Source organism: Apodemus sylvaticus, chromosome 12 (assembly GCF_947179515.1).
Source record: "Apodemus sylvaticus chromosome 12, mApoSyl1.1, whole genome shotgun sequence".
NCBI classification, from domain to species: Eukaryota; Metazoa; Chordata; class Mammalia; order Rodentia; family Muridae; genus Apodemus; species Apodemus sylvaticus.
The window spans coordinates 63108036-63128655 of record NC_067483.1 but is presented as its reverse complement, the minus strand read 5'-3'; the positions used below and the strand labels follow the sequence as shown (position 1 = coordinate 63128655).

The 20620-nt window shown below is 41.4% G+C and overlaps 1 protein-coding gene across 5 annotated transcripts in view; it reads left to right on the top strand.

Moving 5' to 3' along the window:
* Cep350 (centrosomal protein 350) overlaps nt 1-19172 on the top strand; it is a 122328-nt gene extending 103156 nt beyond the window's left edge. For all 5 annotated transcript variants that reach the window (XM_052200514.1, XM_052200516.1, XM_052200517.1 and 2 more), the window contains 6 exons: nt 263-345; nt 1859-3831; nt 4622-5026; nt 5151-5297; nt 7430-7552; nt 15444-19172. In XM_052200514.1, coding sequence (XP_052056474.1) covers nt 263-345; nt 1859-3831; nt 4622-5026; nt 5151-5297; nt 7430-7552; nt 15444-15608 — 2896 coding nt within the window. In that variant the 3' untranslated portion in view covers nt 15609-19172. The remainder of the gene's footprint in view (nt 1-262; nt 346-1858; nt 3832-4621; nt 5027-5150; nt 5298-7429; nt 7553-15443) is intronic.
* The last annotated feature ends 1448 nt before the right edge of the window (nt 19173-20620 follow it).

Here is a 20620-nt window from a genome sequence, read left to right as displayed (position 1 = left end):
TAGCAGGAAAGGAAGTTTCGAGTGGTTAGAAATGTAGATGAATTTGTAGCTGAAAAGACAAGGTAAGCTCTCTGACACCTAATGGTCTCTACTGGTCTCCTTGTGTTCAACCACAGAGGATGGCAAGAGTCAGAAACAGGCCGCTGTTGTGACGTACCTGCTGTAGGGAGGGGGAGACTGCTTTAAGGACACCTGCATACTATTGTCAGTCATGCAGTATCTGCGTTATATTTCATCTTACTTATTACTTTTTCCACTTCAGATCTGAAACAGCAAAAACTTGGAAATCTGTAACAGAGTCAGAGCGTTCCAGAGGGTCCTTGGCATCCATTGCTGAACATGTTGGTATGTTCCTGAAAGAACCAGGTTGTATAGACATGGTTTAAGACTTGCAGAATTCTGCCTCTACAAATGTGAATTTCTGAGGCTGCAGAAATGGCTGAGCACTTCAGAGCATGTAATGTTTTTCCAAGTTAGGTTCCTAGCACTTATTTCAGACTGGTTACAACTGCCTGTTAACTCTAGCTCCAGGGGTACAACTCTCTCTTCTGGACTCTACAGGCACCCATGTAGCACACACACACACACACACACACACACACACACACACAGCTTTTTAATTGAGAAGAGTCTGTTTCCTCAACTGTGTAGAATGTTAAGTTACACACACTTCATCTTGCTCTGTTCTGTTCTCTGACAGTCTGGATTGTTGTTTACTCTGAAGAGAGACTCTTGGGCTCAAGTCACCTCTTTACCTTAGAATCCCAAGGACAGCGTCTGCTAGGAACTTTTGTTCCAGTACTCAGTTCTTTTTAAGCCGCGTTTTACTGTCCCACATTTCCGATAAGAAGGGAGGCATGAAATCAAGTAGCTAATACTATTAACATCTCTAAATTCCTCCCTGATCAATTGTTTATCTGTTATATAATATGATAAATAATTGTATGTAGCTTTTTAAAAATTTAACTCAAAGATAACAATTACTAGAAAATGATTACTGAAAGCAAAATGTAATCATGTGAAGAGACTAAACTGAGGCAAATGAAAGCTGCTTCCCTGCCATTAATGGAGAGGTGGAGATTTGAAAACAAACCTGATTCCTGAGTCGTTAGCTTATTATATCACACTTTATTCTAGTTTTCTACTTTAGCCCTTAAAGTCATAAATTTTCTAGAAATAATCTCATATTTTCATTCATTCATTTTCTTCTCTTCCTCCTCTTTCTCTCTCTTTCACACACACACATTAGAGAACTTAGGGTCTCCAGAAAAATTCATTACATTTAAAATTATTTTATTGTATATGTATGGGTGTTTTACCTACATGTATGCCTGTGCACCACATAAATGTCTCATGCCTGAGGAGAGGGCATCAGGTCCCCTGGAACTGAAGTTACAGATGCTTGTGAGTTGCCATGGGAAATACTGGGAAATGAACCTGGGCTCTCTACTAGAATAGCAAATCCTCCTAGCCATTAAGCCATCTCTCTAAGACACCAAAAACTTATTTTTAAGAATAATAGCAGTATATCCCCACCCTGTTCTTAGACCTGAAGACATAACGTTCTTTACAGAGCCAGCTTCCCTATGGTCATGTTCCCAACAAGCATGTTAAATAATGCTGTCATAAACTTAGACCCTGTTACTTTTTAAATTATTCCAAACTTAAAAAATTTTAACATTCTATTTATTTGTAATAGTTTTCTTTTAAAAAATAAAAAATAACCTTATATGATAAGCAGAGCAAGTCATATTTATTGACCAGAGCTTTCTTAACTGAGAGTTGGCTCTTATTTAAATTTTGGGGTCTCAGAACTGAAAGATTGTGATTATATAATTTTATGGTTTTTTTCTTTAAGATTCTTCATTATCCTGCTCTGAGAGGGCCATATCAGAAAGGTCACTATCTGCACATGCGAAGAGAGGGCTTGAGTTGGATGGCCGGATAGAACATTTGCAAGCCTCGTCTTCAGTTCTATCATCTAGAAAAACGCAGACAGAGTCTAGAGATTCTCTCGAAAGCGCACCCTCATTATCTCCTATGAGGGAATTAAATGCATCTGATCGGATTTATGATGTGTCAGAGGCTAAGGCTGAAGATTCTAGTCAGAAATCAGAAATACAAGAAATAGATTCCATGAAACTGGAGAGGAGTGAGGGGGAAGATGCCTGTTGTAAGCAGTCGGGGGGATCTGAAGTCCTGCTGAAACTAGACCTGACCTCTGAAACCCTGTCAAATAAAGAGCTTCCCTCAGACTTTGCAAATGTGCAGCAAGACTTAGTTAAACCAGCCATGGAAGTGTTTCATGAAAAAGATGAAGTATTGAAAGAAAATCAGTCCAATCGAAGTACAAATGACAGCAGTCAAGACATCCAGTCAGCAGGAGGCATCCCTGAGCAAGAATACAGAGAGAATGGGGATTCCACACTGTCAGGACGCCTTTCTATTCCTAAAGAGTCATCCTACTCTGAAGATTTTGAAGTGTCTTCTTTCAAGAAAGGGATTTCTGCTGACGAGATTAGTAAAGATGACTCTGAGGTGTCATTACCGTCACTCAGGAAAGACTCTCAGTCTCACAGAGACAAGTCACATCTCACAAGGAGCTCTAGAAGCAGAACCATGGGGTCTGGAAGTGATGAGGAGATCAGCGAGTGCCTCAGTGGGAAAAGCCTCTCTGTTCACAGTGGTGTCCACTCTGAGAGACTGCTGGAGCTCAGGTCCCCGACCGAGCTAATGAAAAGTGAGGAGCGGAGTGACGTGGGGCACGAGCAGGCAGGGCCTGAACCCCTCCCCCTGGCTGCAGTCTCTGCCACGGAGGAGCTGTTAGATTTCCACATTGGGGATAGGGTGCTGATTGGTAACGTACAGCCGGGTACTCTGCGGTTCAAAGGTGAGACTGACTTTGCTAAAGGATTCTGGGCTGGAGTAGAACTGGATAAGCCTGAAGGAAACAACAATGGAACATATGATGGCATTGTGTATTTTGTGTGCAAAGACAAGCATGGCATTTTTGCTCCTCCTCAAAAAATATCTCACCTTCTAGACAACTTTGATGACTATATAGACATAAATGAAGATGAAGAATCTTACTCAGATGAACAGTACCAACCCTATAATCAAGAGCAGAAAGATATAAAATGTCTAAAAGACAGAGAAAACAATATAGCTGAATATTTTTGTGAGAAATCACTACCTAGTATGCATAATACAGATGCCTCAGTGGATAAAGATAGAAGCCTTAACATAGAAGCAGACACTTCTGAGGTCCTAGAAGTCCAGGATCACCAACAGTCTTCAGCAGGTCCTCTGATTTCTTGTAAGGAGAACAAAGCCCTTGTTTGTGGTGCCACGGAAAGTGTCCCCGCTGCTGCAGGTGCTACTACTTCAGACAACACGCTTTCTGAAGAATCGAAGCAACAGCAGCTGGCAGAGAAGGAAGAGAACTTTTATTCTCAAGTTTCAGAAAAGCCTTCTACCCCTCTTCTGGATCTTTTAACAAGAGAAAAAAACCAATTAGAAGCTCAGCTGAAGTCATCAGTAAGTGAAGAAAAAAAGTCACAGCAGCAGCTAGAGACAGTCAGCTTACTAACAGACAGTTTACTACAAGTCTTTGTCAAAGACACAGTTAGTCAACTACAAGAAGTCAAAAAGGCTAGAAATGAGAAAATCCAGCTTAGCAATCAGGAGTTCCTTGACCAAAAGAAAGTACCACCCGAAGACCCACCTCAAAATATTGAAGAACAATCACCCAGTGTTCCAAGTTGCTTTTTAAGGTCTGAATTGGAAGATGAAAAAGAAGAGATTTCTTCTCCAGATATGTGTCCCAGACCTGTGAGTATTTATCTAGAGACAGTCTGATTACCTTCCTTTGTAGTGTACACTAGTTGTGTTTGGGGTGGACATTTCCCCAGCCTGCTGCTTATCAGCTACTGTTTTCAGGCAGTTTGCAGCTGGTTTTCTGTCTGAAGTATAATTGCCCTCTGTTATGTCATGAGTAGTCACCATAGGGTTGTCATGAACACTGTCAGGTTGTGGGAACTGAAACTTCTTTTAAACTACTCTATTGATGGCCCTGTATGCCGTCCACACGTTCTGTCTCCTTCCACACTCTTGGAACTTCCCAGGGTTTCTCAACCCAGGTCTCTTTCACCTATCTATTCAGTTATGGTACCCTACAGAGATTAGCAGTCCTGCTGATGATTCTGATAAAATTGAAATATACCCTCTATGACATAGACTCAGACTTGAGCTTGTTTAGGTTACCCATGGATAACTAAGGAAAGTAATGATTTTGATTAACTTGACCCAAATAATCACCAAAGGTAAGAATTTTCATTTCCCATGTCATAATCCTAGTGATAGTCCCTCAGAAATAAAATGGTAAAAGGAAAAAACAAACTAATGAATATTTTATTATAAAATTTAATGACTAGGTTTATATAAACAGAAGAGGGGAAAGAAGATAAGTTTTTCTTATTCATTATTGACCACTATATTGTAATTTTACATTTCTTACAGAGATATTAAAACACATAAGTAATAGGTGTGCTTTTTCTTTCAAAAGCTGTTAGGCAAGGTGAAGTCACTAAATGGTCCTTTATTTGAATGTTTCTTTCTACAGGAGAGCCCAGTGTTTGGTGCCAGTGGGCAGGAAGAGCTAGCTAAGAGACTCGCTGAACTTGAGATCAGCCGAGAGTTCCTGAGTGCATTAGATGATCAAGACTGGTTTGATGAAGATTTTGGTTTGAGCTCTTCTCACAAGATCCAAAAGAATAAAGCAGAAGAAACAATCGTACCTCTAATGGCAGAACCTAAGCGAGCGCCGCAGAAGCCATGTGAGACATTATTGGCAGTTCCCCATACGGCAGAAGAAGTGGAAAGCCTTGTACACAATGCAGCAGAGGAGCTTTGGAAATGGAGAGAGCTAGGTCAGGACCTTCATGGTCTCAGTGTTCCTACCACGTTCCTTGGCTGTGCCAGTAAAGGGCTAGACCTAGGAAGCACAAGTAGAAGAGTCTACAAACAGGTAACAAAAATACCATTGTTCTTCAGTTCTTACCCATTGTCTGTCAGTTGGAGTCCCAGCTATCTAACTGTTGTTGTTTCTTTTTCTTTTTTTTTCCCCTTTATTTTCTTTTCTCTTTGTTAAGGCGGTTTTTGATTTAACAAAAGAGATTTTTGAGGAAATATTTGCTGAGGATCCCAACTTGAATCAGCCTGTCTGGATGAAGCCATGTAGAATCAATTCTAGTTATTTCCGACGTGTGAAAAATCCAAATAACCTTGATGAAATCAAGGTAAGCTGCAAACTCTCATTATCTCCTTTGGTTTCCTATTTATTTATACAGCTCTATTAATGACACAGAAGTGGGCATTTGTCTATATATACCATGGGTTCACGGAGTCAACAGTAATCGAGGTTACCGTGAATCGGAGTATTGACTCCTGGACAGTCAGGTCTTACATGCATCCTGGTGTAGTCTACCCCATTTGTTCATCTGTTTTCTTCTGTCAGCAAGTTTTGTTATTGTTTTTGTTGTTGTGTGTTGAGATAGGGCCTATGCTGACCTTGAACTCATAGTCTTTTGTCTGTGAGACTCCCAGGTACTAAGATAACATCCTTGAGCCTGGCTACAGAAGTTTCCTTTTCAGAGCAGTGCTTCTCAGAGTTAATGTGTGTACATAAAAATATTCTGGGATACTTAAAATAGAGCTGCTGAGGAAGGAGCCTGAAATTTGCTCTCAAGTGTGCAGTTGTTAATACTGTCGATTCCTGGGTTAGTCTTGAACAATGAAGTTTAGGAATTGAGTTTTTCAAGTTTAATCCTAAAAAGTCTTCTAAAAAGATTTTATGCTTACAAACACCAATTTATCTAGAAGCTATGTTATGTGTGGTCAGAGGTTTGCAAACTATGGGCCACAGGCCGTATCTAGCCATAGCCTTTACAAATCAAGTGCTGTTGGGCCACAACCAGCCCTCCTTGTGTTTCCTACCTCCCCGCTCCAGTCGTACAGTTAGTGGGAGACAGGTGGATGATGAAGCCCATGCGGCCACAGAACTAGAAGTACTGACATCTGATCTTCACAGATCTTTCAGATTACACGGCACGGTTCATACCTTCCACTCATCCAAGTTAATACACCTCCTGAGTCCATCATGTGCCTGTCTACAGAGAGCGTAGTAGAATTTGGGGCTCACATCAGCAGTTTGAGAATCTTGTCCAATGATTCTGATTTATAAATGTATCTTGCTCCTCCACTGAGATCACTGTTTATTGAAATACCTTCACAAGTAATAAAAAATAATTGTAATAACATAAGCTAAAATATGACAAGACACATAATATGCACATCGCATGCACATACATGAAGCACAGACTACATACTGCATACTCACTTTAATATTAAGTTTTTTTTGTTTTTGTTTTTTTTTTTTTTGGGATTTGGTTTTTTCGAGACAGGGTTTCTCTGTGTAGCCCTGGCTGTCCTGGAACTCACTCTGTAGACCAGGCTGGCCTCGAACTCAGAAATCCGCCTGCTTCTGCCTCCCAGAGTGCTGGGATTACAGGCGTGCGCCACCACCGCCCGGCTTATTAAGTTTTTAATATGTTTAACTTAAAATGGATTTTTAAGGATGGTTGATTAGATATTGTTAATACTTAAATTCCCATCGTACAGATGCAGTGGCACATGCCTATAATCTCAGCATATCCAGGCTGAGACAGGAGGATTACAATGAATTTGAGGCCAGCCTGGGCCACAGAGTAATAACATTCTGTCTCAAAAACCAAAACAAAGCAGCAGAGCCTTGCCATGCCTCTCTTCTTGAAATGCCTTCGGGAGTTTCCTGTAATGTTTGGGACGGAGGCGTGGGTTCTTCTAGTGCGGTCTTGCTCCTGACTGCCCCTGCGACATTTCCAGGTTAGAGATACATGGTACGTTTTCCTTACCAGTTGTCCTGCTTTAAAGTTGGCAGTGACGTGCTGGAGAGACAGCTGAGCAGTTAAGCATGTGTCCTATCTTACAAAAGCCCCAAGCTCAGGTCCCAGCATCCATCCATGTTGGATGGCTCACAACAGACTGGACCTCCAGCCCCAAGGAATCCAGCCCCCTCCTCTCCTGGCCTCCTGTGAGAGTATGCTTCTATGTGCACACAATAACACATAAGTAAAGCGTTTATTCGTAAACTAGCAGTGTTTCTTTTAAAGACTCAACTCTGAAGTGATTTTTCTTTAAAGATATATACCATTGGTTTTACTTTTATATATTCTATAAAAACAAAATTGTTATGTGAATACAATCTGAGTGTTTGGGATGCTTTTCCCTCCATACTGTAAGAGGAATTAAACTCTGTTCTTCTATGAGGTTGTAAACATGGACTGTGAGGCTGTGTATGCTCGACGTTTACTTACCCCTCTCATTTCAACAGCACTTCATAACAGCTGAAGTCCTCAAACTGTTTAGTCTAAAGAAGGAGCCAAACCACAAAACAGATTGGCAGAAAATGATGAAGTTTGGACGGAAGAAGAGAGACCGAGTAGATCACATCCTGGTCAGTGCTCGCATTACCCTAATTCAGAGTGTAGAGAGATTCTCACAGGAAGCATGCATGTACTTAACCCGGAATGCATGAGATCGGAACGCCACACCTTCAGCTGCTGCATTTCCTCTCCTCAGTTGGAGGAATGGCTTTCTTTTCTTCTCTTTAACAAGTATTTTTAACTTAGCCAGCAGACATTTGTGGAAAACTTGGCAGGCCAAACCATGAGTGAACCTAGATGAAGGTAGTGAGGTAACAGAGTGGTGTGAGTCCCGGAACCCGGCTGGCTGTACCTTCCCTGCCAAGGGTGTAGACCCTGTTAGGGCTCCTCTCTCTGTTTGCAAAATGAATGTGATAACTACCTACCCAATTGAATTATTAAGAGAATTAAATATATATTTATTTTCAGGCATGTGTGTTGCTTAGCAGGGATACACTCTCAAAATGTATCCTTAGAACAGTATTCATACAAAGGTAGAAGGTGCAGGTCTGCTATTTGGCATGGTCACTTGATGGGGCATCATATGTGCACACAATAACACATAAGTAAAGTGTTTATTCTTAAAATAGCAGTGTTTCTTTTAAAGACTCAACTCTGAAGTGATTTTTCTTTAAAGATATACCATTGATTTTACTTTTATATGTTCTATAGAAACAAAATTGTTATGTGAATACAATCTGAGTCCAGGGCAAATATAAGATGGATGAAGCTGCTCTGGACTAATATAGCATAGTATTTTCCAGTCAACTTTTATTTATAAGTAGGAGTAGATGCTAATTATAAAAACTATAGGCTAAGATATACATAAGCCAGTAATAGCTACTTATTATCATTATTAAGTACAGTGCATAATTGTAGGTGCTATTGTTCTTTTGGTGTTTTGGTTTGTTTTTGAGACAGGGTCTTACTGTGTAGCTCAGTTATCCTTCCCCAGCCTTCTAAGAGCTGGAATCACAGGCATGGCCTGTGTTACAACCATGTGTTGTCTATTCTGGATGACTTTATTTTTGAAGCAAGGACTTTAAGGGGGGGGGCGGAACTGCAAGGTTACTTTTAAATTTATAACTTTAAGAAATCATGGAGGAATGCTTGAAATGAAAGTAGAGGGAGAGACAGCTAACGGGGATAATAGTGGAAGACAGCTACTGGAGACTGTTAAGCAAGATGTCTTAGATAAGTATTTTAAGTATGTGTGAAAGAAGTAAGCATAGGTAGGATACGAGTTCAGCGATAAACACGTGCTGTGCATGACTTCTTGCTAGTAAGGCTTTGGCATCAAAGGTTATGAAGATAGCATCCTGATAGTGGAAGGGAAGGCAGCAATTTAGAGCTATCCCCAAAGCAATAATCAGAAGTAGTAAACAAATTATCTAAGATGTGAATAATAAAGAGACTGATCTGAAACTCTTTATGAAACAGAACAAAATGAAGGTGCTGTGTTCTGACATCAGAGGCTTATATCCAGTGCCACACAGAGCCATTTAAACAGAGGCATTCTCAATATGGTACCAGAAAATCCTCAAATATTAAACAAATAAGATAATTCATTTGAAATTTAAGATTATGTCTGTTATAAGAATTGAAGAGATTTCCAGACATAGTGGTGCATGCCTGTAATCCCAGTACTCCAGAGGCTAAAAGATGAAGATTGAGAGCTCAGGACCAACCTGAATCAGACCTTCTCTCAAAGAAAAGTTTTCTACTTAACTCTTTACATTTTATTTTAGAGACAGGCTATGTGGCTCATGCTAACCTGAAACTCTGGCCTTAAACCCACAGAGATCTACCTGCCTTTGCTTCCTGCATACTGGGATTAAAGATGTGTACCACACATCTGTCAGGAAAAAAAAAAAGAATTTAAGAAATAAATAAGAAAAATATATGAATGTCCTTTTTGCTAATCATATTTATTTATTTTTTTTTTTTGAGACAGGGTTTCTCTGTGTAGCCCTGGCTGTCCTGGAACTCAGGAACTTTATAGACCAGGCTGGCCTCGAACTCAGAAATCCACCTGCCTCTGCCTCCCAAGGGCTGGGATTAAAGACGTGTGCCACCAATCGCCCGGCTGGGATTTTTTATTCTTAGTGTATGATGAAATGCTAGTATTAATTTCCTGAACTAACTAATAACAGAAATATAATTAAACTTGTCTCTTACTATTGGACAATCTAGGGTTTATAGAAACTCGTGGTTTTACATTTTATAGGAAGATATAAACAGCAAATTATTTAGTACAGAAGAAAGGCTCAAAAATAAGAATTTTGAAATTTAAATTTTTATTATACTCATTGCTTATCTTAGAAAATTTAGAAAGTTCTGATTAATCAAAAAATATTACCACCAAAATAACTCAGTATTTCAATGTGAGTAGATTTTAAGTCTTTGTAGAGAGAGTTTCCTAACAGACTATAGCTCCGTTTGGAAGGCTGTTTTGTGTGAGAAAATGCAGCTGGCTGTTTCAGTCACATGGCCTCCTTCCTATGCCCACACACTTATTGGAAGTCTGCCCTTCTCTCTGTTGTGTGCACTGGCCGGGCTCCCTGATTCCTTCTCAGGAAAGTGTGCTTCTGTGGCCGAGATGGGTGGGGTTCAGCTGAGCCCAGGTGTCCTTTTCTCTGGTCAGTTTCTCTCACCCATTTCAGGAAGCCGTCTCAGCTCTTAGAGTGCGCAATATGCTCTCAGTGTGCACATTAATTCTCTTGGCGAGAGTGTGGACCCTAATCTGCTTGTTTACAACAGCATTGCCAGCGGCATCTGCTCTCCTGCTTCTGCACAGTAACCTTCCTGCGGCACTCGCATTGAACAGTGCCCATTCTCTTGATATCTCTACCACCCTTCTTGTAAACCTTGTGAGGATATGTCCAAAGCAACAACTACTCCTGCACCCTCTGTGCTTGTCATTTTGGGGAGTACTGGAAGGCAGCTGCCTTAGTCAAAGGCTAGTTTATATTACTTTTGACCACTCTATTTTTGACCCTCTGCTGTAGTAAACATTTTGTAATTCCTGCACATTTTTCTGTAATTTCCTTAGGACTAGTTTGCAGAAGAGAAGTGCTATTGAACGCGTGCAGAGTCTACAGTTTTGTCACTATAATCGTGACAGTCACATGGGAGAAGGAGTGTCTTGCCTTACCTGTTACCAATTTTTGAAAATCTTCACCAAGAATTAATTTAGCTATAATTTCATTCCTTTTTAAAGCCCATTCTTGTCTGTTTTTCTAAATCTTCCACGTTTACTTATAAAAATGTTTCAAAGGTATAAAAAAATAATAGGCAGTAACATAAGACCGTTGTCTCTGTGTCTCTCCTTCAGTCTGAGTTAGCTGCCCTAATCCTCAAGTACACATTTCAGGGTTCTGTTAACAGCTGGTTTTCAGTTTCTTGGTCTTCACCTAAACTATTTCAACTCTCACCTTTTGTTGCTGCTGCTGACAGTGATTAGACCCAGGCCTAGGGCACTCAGAGTTACAGCCCAGCCCTCAGCAGCTGAGTGTAGAGTTCTGAGGTGCTCGTTGACCTGAGCAGTCCTGAGACCCTGTCATTATTCAGAAGCTAGCAGGCAAGGTAGAGAAAAGGTGATGCTTATAGGAAGAGAGGAGCACAGTATCCCAGAGTGGATGGACTATGGAATCCACACACTGGGGGTTGGCCTCTAAGGAAACAGCTAACGTTTGATCAGTGTTTGCAGTGTGCTATGAATTCATAAAGATAATTAATAACATCTCTTGCCTTGGGTAGCTATTTTTTATGGTCAGACACTTAGATTTTACTTCAATACTTGAAATGTAAAGTACATTATATTCTTTACTCTAGCCATCCTATTGTGCAGTAAATATATCTCAAAACTTACTCCTCTAGTTGGACATGTGCCCTTTGACCAACACCAGTTCATTCCTTCTATATCTGTGATGCAGAAATAAGATCACATATAATAAATAAGGCCATATTTTTGTCTGTTAGGCCTATTTCACTAGTCTAATTCCTCTAGATTCATTTTTTTATACAAATACTAGGATTTCCTTTTTAAGACTGTGGTGTATTCTCATTTATGCACATGCCAGTTTGTCTGTTTATCCGTGTCTTCCATCACTGCTACCGACCTTGCTTTTTGAAAGTGTCTCATTGAATTGAACCTAGAGCTCATTCACTGATTGACTGTACTGGCTAGCCAGCACACCTGAGGCTCACCTGTCTTTAACTCTGCTTAACTGAGTTACAGGTGTGCAGCTGGGCCCTGCTTACTACTGACCCAATTCAGAGCCTCATGCTTGCCCGTTAAGCCATCTCCCCAGCACTACCCTCCCCCTGACTTTTTTAAAAGCTTGATGACAGTTTACTAGAATTTGAACTCCACCCCGCTCCCAGCCCCAGCCCAGGCAATCTGTAACTCTCACAGTTGCTCAGGGGATATGTATGGAGAAGAGACACGGGAAAACCATGCTGTTTGAGATAAGCCTGCACAGAGGTCAGCTCCAGGACTAGACAGGCAGGCAGATGCAGCCAAACTTCATGGCAGCCGAGAGGGACTGGGCTAGTGGCTAGGGACTGTAGGAAGGAAAAGAACACCATCTGCCTTCCTTGGGATGCTCCCTTAGCCAGGCCCTTGACCTGTCCAGCTGAATGAGGAGTGCTGAGGTGTCTCCACCTAGAGGTAGATTTCAATTTTTGCAGTAACATTCCCCAACTATGAAGGAATAACCCTAAAATCATTTAGGAGTGAGCCGTCAGTAGAGGATAGAGATAAAGCTCATTGCTGTCATGAAAACCTAGAGATCCAACCCAAAGCTGTTCACCACAAGGGATTAAAGGCTTGGACTTCAGTTCCCAGCTCCTACAATCAGGAGTGCTCATTTGGGAGGAGAAGAGAAACCAGCACCCCTTCCAAGGCCATTTTTGGAACTGCTGCTTTCTGAGTCCCTGCCCTGACTTGCCTGTCCAGATATTGATTAAGCACCTTCTCTTTACACTGTGCTAAGCACTGGAGAATTACAAAAAGTTCTTAGAGCTCACAGCTTAGCGACAATCAGGTGCACAGAGTACAGTTTATGGTGGAAGGGGGACTAGAGCAGAATGAAGGCACAAAGGCTCGAACAGGTCGGAGGTCAAAGTCCTTCCAGGAGAGTTGTGCTTTGCTCAGACAGCAGATGACCTGTTTGCCAGCTTGTTCATAAGGATGTCATGAAGACACTGCCACATTCTCTTCGCATTTCCCTGCCATGGTCCTAAACTTTTTCCCTTTCGTACCTTCCCCCGCGTTGTCTGAGAAATCTTCATACAGTCTCAAGTATACAGGCATACGAACCACACACTTACTGATAATGAGTCAAAGATCTTCTAGCATTTCCTTGGTGTGTAGCCATAGATTTAACATCAACTAAAACACATTGCATGCCAGTGAGGTACATGTGCTTGTGTAGTCCACATAAAGAATAAACCTTGGCTGACAGCTTATACCAAGAGACACAGCATCATCAACATTTCTCAGAGTTGATTGACACTTTGATTTCATAGCTGTCAATACTAAGAGCTCTATTGCATAAACCCATAGTGCAAAATGAAGTATATTTTGAACCATCTCAGAAATTGTTGGAAATTCTGTTCTAATTTAAAGCCAAAATTCATTTAATGATTTTTTAAAATATGAAACTCAAGTCAACTCAAATAGCACTTTTTAAAATCAAATATAATATAGTCCAAAGAGTTACTAACTAGTTTGATACTTACATGCTGAGGAGTTAACAATCGAAAACACTAAAGTTCTGTTTCCCATTATCCTGTTTTCTATAAGATCAGAAAATACTAATTCATAACAATCAATAGTCTCAATCTAAACTGAGGTGTTTGGGCACCTTTTGATAGCATAGCAGGCATAATGTCTCACAGCATGTTGTATGTTCTGAACTGAGACCATACAGTGATGTAACACATGTAATACCAGAAACCCCTCTGAGCCATTACATGTTTGATTTTTGATCACTGCATATTCAGAGGTCTTACAGTGTGTGTGCATGCACATGCATATTCCTGACTAGTCTACAGCTACCCAGTTTGTGCATGTGGGGAGTTACTGACAGACTTTTATTTCTAATCTAATGGATTTGTTTACATACTTTACACAAAGACACACATCTGGAGGGTATATAGTAGACTCTGAAAACTAGAAGGAAATAAATGGCAGATCTATAGCTGTAGCACCATGGTAGGCTTTGATCTGAGAGTCAGACAAAAAAAAAAAAAAAAGAAGTGTGTTGGTTCTAAGACAGAAATGATTCTGGACCTGTGGTGCTGGGGCCTGAATCTGGGGCTGTGTGGCCTGCTAAGCAGGTGCTGTATTACTGGGCCACTCAGCCCCACAGTCTGCCGCCCTCTGGGAAAGAAGCAAGAGTTACTGTTGGCAAGGTCTTAAGGAACAGTGCTTCTGCAGTCATTAAAACCTTGACTTTTATTTGAGAGAGAATCCACACTACACTGGAGAGATGACAGATACTGTCACGAGCTATTTCTTTTGTAAGCATAAAACATTCCATAAAACAGAAGTCTCTAAAATTGTGTTTTTGACAAATATTTAACAAGTTTCATATTACAGACTGAGACCTTCTTTACAGAAAGGGGAAGTGTGTAACTTAAACTGAGAATGTGAAGTTTCTTATGCAGACCTAAGCAAGGTTCTTCCCCAATACACACAGCATTGGGTTGGCGTTTATCATTTCTTTGTTAGGGTAGATCCATTTCTCATATATTAAATGTGATTCTGTGGCCTAGTAAACACAGGAACCTGGGTTAAACTAGTTTGAGGATGGACTCTTTTTAGTATGCTGTTCATTGTATTCACTGAGGTGTTCCCTCAAGTTTACTTGATTATAGAACCCTCAATAGAGCATCCACAGCTGCAGACTGGTGAACAGATATTTATAAGACCTGTGAGCCTTCCTCCCAAGAGAAAGAATAATGTGTCAGGAGCCACACAGAGGTGTGTGTGCATGAAACACATGACAGTGTTGCTCTCCCTTCTCTGCCTCCAGGCACCTGCGAGTCAAGTCGCTGCTTCAGAAGGGAGGGGGAGGACTAGCTAGTTCTGCACTTCACCTACTCTGCCTCTCCCAAGATGACACCAAAGTCAGGACAACCAGGAACTTTCCCTTGGTTTTTCTATCATTAGACTTGTAGTTAACGATCCTATAACTGCAGCTAGTTTTGAGGAATCTGGAACTCAGGGCTCCTTCCTCCTGCTCTCCTTCCCAGTTACTTCCTGCTGCGATTGTAGGAAGGCCCATGTTGTCTTGGAGTATAGTTGTTTAAAATGATAGCAAGGAAAGTTAGACAATAAGTGTGGAGGCATAACTTGATTAGTTTTCATTTACCTAGGAATTCCAAAAATGCAAGAAAGTAGTTGTAACAATAATTTTAAAGTAAACTTGAGCAGTGTTGCACTTGTAAAAATATTTTGTCTTGAGAGGCAGCCTGTGTGGTCTTTGCTGACCATGAACCTGCAGTTCTGCTTCAGCCTCCCACGTGCGAGTCACAGGTGGGATGCAGCACCATGGCCGGCTTTCATTTAGTTCAAATACTCTAGAATGATATGCTACATTTGTTGGCTGAGTAGAGTTTTCCTTTGCAATGTCCATCTAAACTCGCTGGTTCTCTTTTCTGTAAGATCTTGTATGCACTCACTCATGTTAACACAGACGCTGGATTATAGTCAGTCCATCTTTAGTAAATACACAGTGCTAGAATCCCATAATGTTGAAATGGAGCTATTTTTAGTTTAGATGCCAATTTTAAAGGTGTGTTGACATCATTTCTTTAGGATATATTGTGGACGGAACTATGTATAACATGGGAGGTGTGAGTTCCTAGCTCTTGTGTGACAGGTTTGCTAACGTATTGCCTTCTAATGTCCAGGTCCAGGAGCTCCATGAGGAGGAGGCGCAGTGGGTTAACTATGATGAGGATGAGTTGTGTGTGAAGATGCAGCTGGCTGATGGCATCTTTGAGACCTTGATCAAAGATACTATTGATGTTCTCAATCAGATCAGTGAAAAGCAGGGGAGAATGCTACTTGTGTGACATCTTGCAAATAAATCGAACACTGAGTGCTAACATGAGTCCTGGGCCTTTCTGCCTCCTGATATACACCCCATCTCCACCATAGCAAGAATGCTTCTGGACCTTGAACCTGTTCTTATGGACTGCTGGTTTGGAGTTCATGGGACAATGTGGTATATCTGGTATTACAGCCTTTGCCTTTACAGACTGTCCACTGGATTACGTGGTTCTTTCCCGTGGGCAGGGCTATACTCTAATGTTGAGACATGGTATCACCTCATTAGCACCCATACCTACTAGGTCTCAGATGAGGGCTGAGAACACCAGACCGACCTCTGAGCTTAGACAAGGCTTGAGTCTCCTCATGAGACTTGAGTCTCATCAGAAAAGAGAGGTACATAAATGCATCTTTTAACTTTCAAAACATAATTCTGGTCTATACAGTGAAATTCATAAATGGACATCTAGTCTCTGAACAGTATTAAACCTATAACCACTTCTAAAATAGGCAAACTCAAGATTGTCTGCCTTTTTCACATTCTGGAGTTTATTTTTTCTTGAAGACCATTTTCTTCCATTCTTGAAGTTAAGCAGCACCAAGTGGATGTCAGAAATAAGTGGGAGCTTTGCTTTGGGCACCACCTAAAAGCTAGAACCCACTGCACTGGGCTGAATTTTCCTTCTGGGCAGAACCAAATGTCCCAGCGAAGACAAGGCTGCGGGGCTGCTGCGGTGGGCTGTTCCTCGGCCGGGTCCCAGCCCTGCTCTCTCATCTGTCCTAACCTCTGCCAGCTGCTCTCGGAATCGTAGACACTCAGGACCATCTCAGGCATGGCAAAGGTAGAAAGAACTCATTTTGGCCTTCAAACGTTGAATTCCTATGTCTCCCGAAGAAGTCAGATGCTGTTACTTGAATGATTAAGGAAATGAGTGGGTGCACCAAAGACAAGAAGATGCTGTCTGGAGTCTGAGTGCTGGTTTTGCTCTCTGGAATATTTTTAATTTAATTTAAGATAAATTATTAAAGTTGAAAGAAAATATGTGTCCCTATTGAGAAGTAAAAGATTCTCATAATTGTAAACCTCCGTCTCGAAGCTTCTACAGTTTAGGAAAGCTGCAGTTTTAACAAATCTGTACACACACCGAAGAAGTCAGTTCAATTCATCAAAAAGACAACAGGCATTTCCAGCGTCACCCGTGCCCGCAGGAGCGGGAGATGACTTGAAAGACTAAAGGTTAATCCTGCCTTTCTTGCAGCATTGCCTCTTACAACTATTACCTGTATCTGAGGAACATCTCCAGACTCCAGCTGCTACATTCGAGCACGTGGTGCTCTCCTGGGCCCTTAGCACCTGCCTTCTTGACTGGTTTCTCATCAGTCCTGTCCTTCCTAATCCCAGAGAATGTGGATGATCTGAGGCGTGTGTGTAAATGCCTTAACCTTAACAGCCCCAGCTAGAGCAGCGTGGTAAGACATCCGCTGGGTTCACACTTACAGACACCGTGGACATTATGGCTTCAAACCACATTAGGAAATCCAAAGACAGCGTAACCCTTAAGTATGCACGTTTGTTCTTTTCTGCATCTTCCTTCCCAACTTGCCATTGCATCTCAGATGTCTCACTCTGCACACGTCACTCCTCTTGCATTTCATTCTGTCATTACACAACATTTGCTGAAACCATCATTGGATATTTGCATTTTGCACAGTGACTGGTGTGCTAGCTCTTGACAATAAGAAAGCACTGAAATGTTCCAGTTGGGTCTCCTGAATGCTCAGGTGGGTGTCTCATCAGCATCTCTTCTGTGCTTTTGCTGTTGAGCTGTCGTTTGTAGCCATAATGAGCAGGTTCTTAACCAGTAGTGTGGAAATAGTTTTCATGTGGCCGATGAAAGCAAAGATAGTTCTCTTCAGTTCATGTTCTCTAGAAGACAGGAAACATCTGTGTCCATCCCTTGACTGTGTGTAGGATCATATTGTCTTTATGATACTGAACTTTACAGCTGCTATAAGTTTTTTATAAATGAAAATCAAATTATAACAGGAATATAGGTTGTTTTCCATATCTTCATTATTTGGACCTGAGGTTAATTTTTAATAAAAAAAAGTGTATCTTTTACTCTCTACATTATCATGCCAGAAAAGGAAGAACATACTGATATAAGTCCATGGGCTCAGCAGTCTGGACAGCACCGGGACCGCGGCAGTGGCCATCCTAACCTCCTCCAGCTGTCTTCACTAGCCAAGATCCTGCATTCCAGATGCAAGGCAGGAATAGACCAGTCTCTTCCTTTGCTAGCAATCATATCTCCAGTTTGGTAGCAAAAGCTAAAGACTCTAGAGTTACCGGGTTTCTTCCTATTTTAACTATTTGGATCAACTGCGATGGGTTTATTGTTAGGGTCAGGGATGATGGATGTGGCTTCCCAGCTACTCACTCGTTCCATACTGGGGTCTTTTTAATGAAGCTCTGCCTCATAACCAAGAAGCTAAATATGCCCTCTTCCTAATCTTTGCCCCCCTCCCGCTCCCTGCCTCCTCCCGTCTTTCTGCATTGGTTCCTCTAAATGGTCTTCGCATCCGCAGTAATACCTTTTAGTGTAGCACCGTCAGAATCTAGTAGCAAGCCACCATGTAGGCTTCAGATTTACTTCTGAGTCCAAACAATTTGTGCTTCCAGGGCAGTTAACTCTGGGTTAAACTAGTACAGGGTATCGATTCCCTCTTCAGGTTTAAACAGGAATTTTTATTCTAGGGAAAAGTGGAAAGAGCTCAAAAGTAGTTTATAAGGAAGGTGACTTCCTTCTGTGACTACAGGTCTCTGAGAAATTATCTTTCAAAAGAGATTGCATTGCTCATAAGAGTGTTGTGGCCTATTGATAAAAACAATTTTGTTCACTTTCTTGTCTTGAAAAAAAGTGGCCTTAGCTTTTTGCAATACTTGAATAAAGTGTGTACTTGCAAAAGAATTTCTGTAGCACAGCATTAGAGACTCATAACTTTTCTGCAAGAAATTCAAACTTACATCTTCCTTTTACTACCTTAAGAATACTAGTGAATAAAACATTAATTCAAAGAGCAAGAGATAGAAACTACAATGCCGTTTAATGCAAATTGTAGGAATTTACATGTTTACAAATCATCTTAAACTGGTTGTGCAGCAATTCAATAAAATCTTTGTATTATAAAAATGTGAAGAAAAATGTAAACTGGTGTAAAGGAGGTACTGTCATTTTAAGCTATGTTTAAAAGCTTTTCCTTCAGGACTTTGCAAAGCCTTCTTGGCTACACATTGCAAAGCATTCTCTAGGGGGCTCAGCCTCCTTGTGTGTACTGTACTGTGCAGACATAAAGAATAAACCCGTTTACTGTGTGTGTGTAAATAGCCTGGTCATCAGGCCATTTTCAGCCAATAGTCACCCCATGCAGCTCTTAGAAGTCTGCACAGAAGACCTAGGGTGTGGTTTGTAAGTATGCTCTGTAAAATAACTGGGATGAAGTCCCATGTATACCCATGTAAATAGATTTGTTAACTAAAATGTACTTTAAGATGAAATCTGTAAATAAATTGATTTATAAATTAATTCCAAGTACAGTGTTAATTTGTCTACTCATGAGCTAAGTTTAGAAAAAAAAGAGTTCTCCTGAAATTGAATTGTTTTTGATTTCTTGTTTTGGTTCAGGCACTGTTCTTAGAGTAAGGGGAGCTGGTGTAAGACTGTGGACCCTGCATAGGTCCCCAGCACTGGAGGCTAAGCACCCTGGTCTCTTAACAGCCCATTAATTCCTCCAATAATCAGCGAGTATCACGTGTTCTTAGCATTGTGCTCAGTGCTGGGAGACAGCAGAGGAGATGGGCGTGGTCCCTGGCCTTGTGGAGCTTACAGTCTAATGAAAGAGCATCAAAAAAACCACTTTTTTGAAAACCAGTGAGTATGAAGCTGTCAAAGGCTGTAAAAGAAGCATGCTCAGGGAGAGAATGTGTTAAAATGGTGGGTTTGAGTCAGGAGAGAGTTCCTTGATATAAATCTTAACTTGATTGTTTTTTGACATAGGATCTCACTATGTAGTCAAGTCAAGCTGACCTCAGACTTTGAACACATACAACCCTCTTATTTGAGCTTCCTCTTTAGATAGGATTCAAACATGCCAGCATATCTGGCTTTTATGTTTGTCTTGAACATTCCTCCAACTCATGGTGAATGCCATTTCTCCCACATGACCTGTCTTGCAAAATAGCACATAAAGGCACACATAATGCAGCGGGCCACAAGGAGGACTGGGTGTGGAGGGTATAATGTGGGTCTGGAAATAAGAGCTTGGTGGGAATGGAGTCAGATGCAGAGAGAAGAATCAAAGAGTCCCAACAGTGGATTATGTGGCCCTCGGGAAGGCGGAAGGACCCGCCTTCCTCTCACTGACCATCAACCTTCCTGACGGCAAAGTCTGCTGTATCTTTAATATGGTCCCTTGCCTCAGGAAGGAATCCTCAGAAAACCATAGGCCCACATGGTAACAGATACCATTCCGCTCACTAACAACAAGGTCTGCATACCTACTATGTGCCAGATAATGTGGCTGGTGACAAGGACATGCTGGTTGGGGGGAAAGGCTGAGCTGTTGTATCTTTGAATCAGGACATGAGAGCATTGGCATCGATGCCAAGAATGGTGACGCGTCCACAGAAAGGAACTCCAGAGAGTTCGGAAATCACGTGCTAGCTAGTTGCTCAGAAAAGTGGGCAAGGTAGATTATGTTTCTTTTCACAGGTGGCTGGGCTGTGTGGCTGAGATCAGTAGGCAGATAAGTGCCTGCCAGTGTCTGATTCAAGGTCACCCAAAATAAACAGAACACACCAGGCTTAAGTGACACTGTTCTCTTACAGCCAGAGGAGAAGCTGAGTTCTCGATCCATCCCCTGCAATTTCTCAGCCACCCCAACTCCATGACGAGCAGATCTGGTCCATGCAGCTAGCTCAGATGAGGGAGGCCAACTGCCAGCACCCTGCTCAGGCTGCCCTAGGGAGACTTTC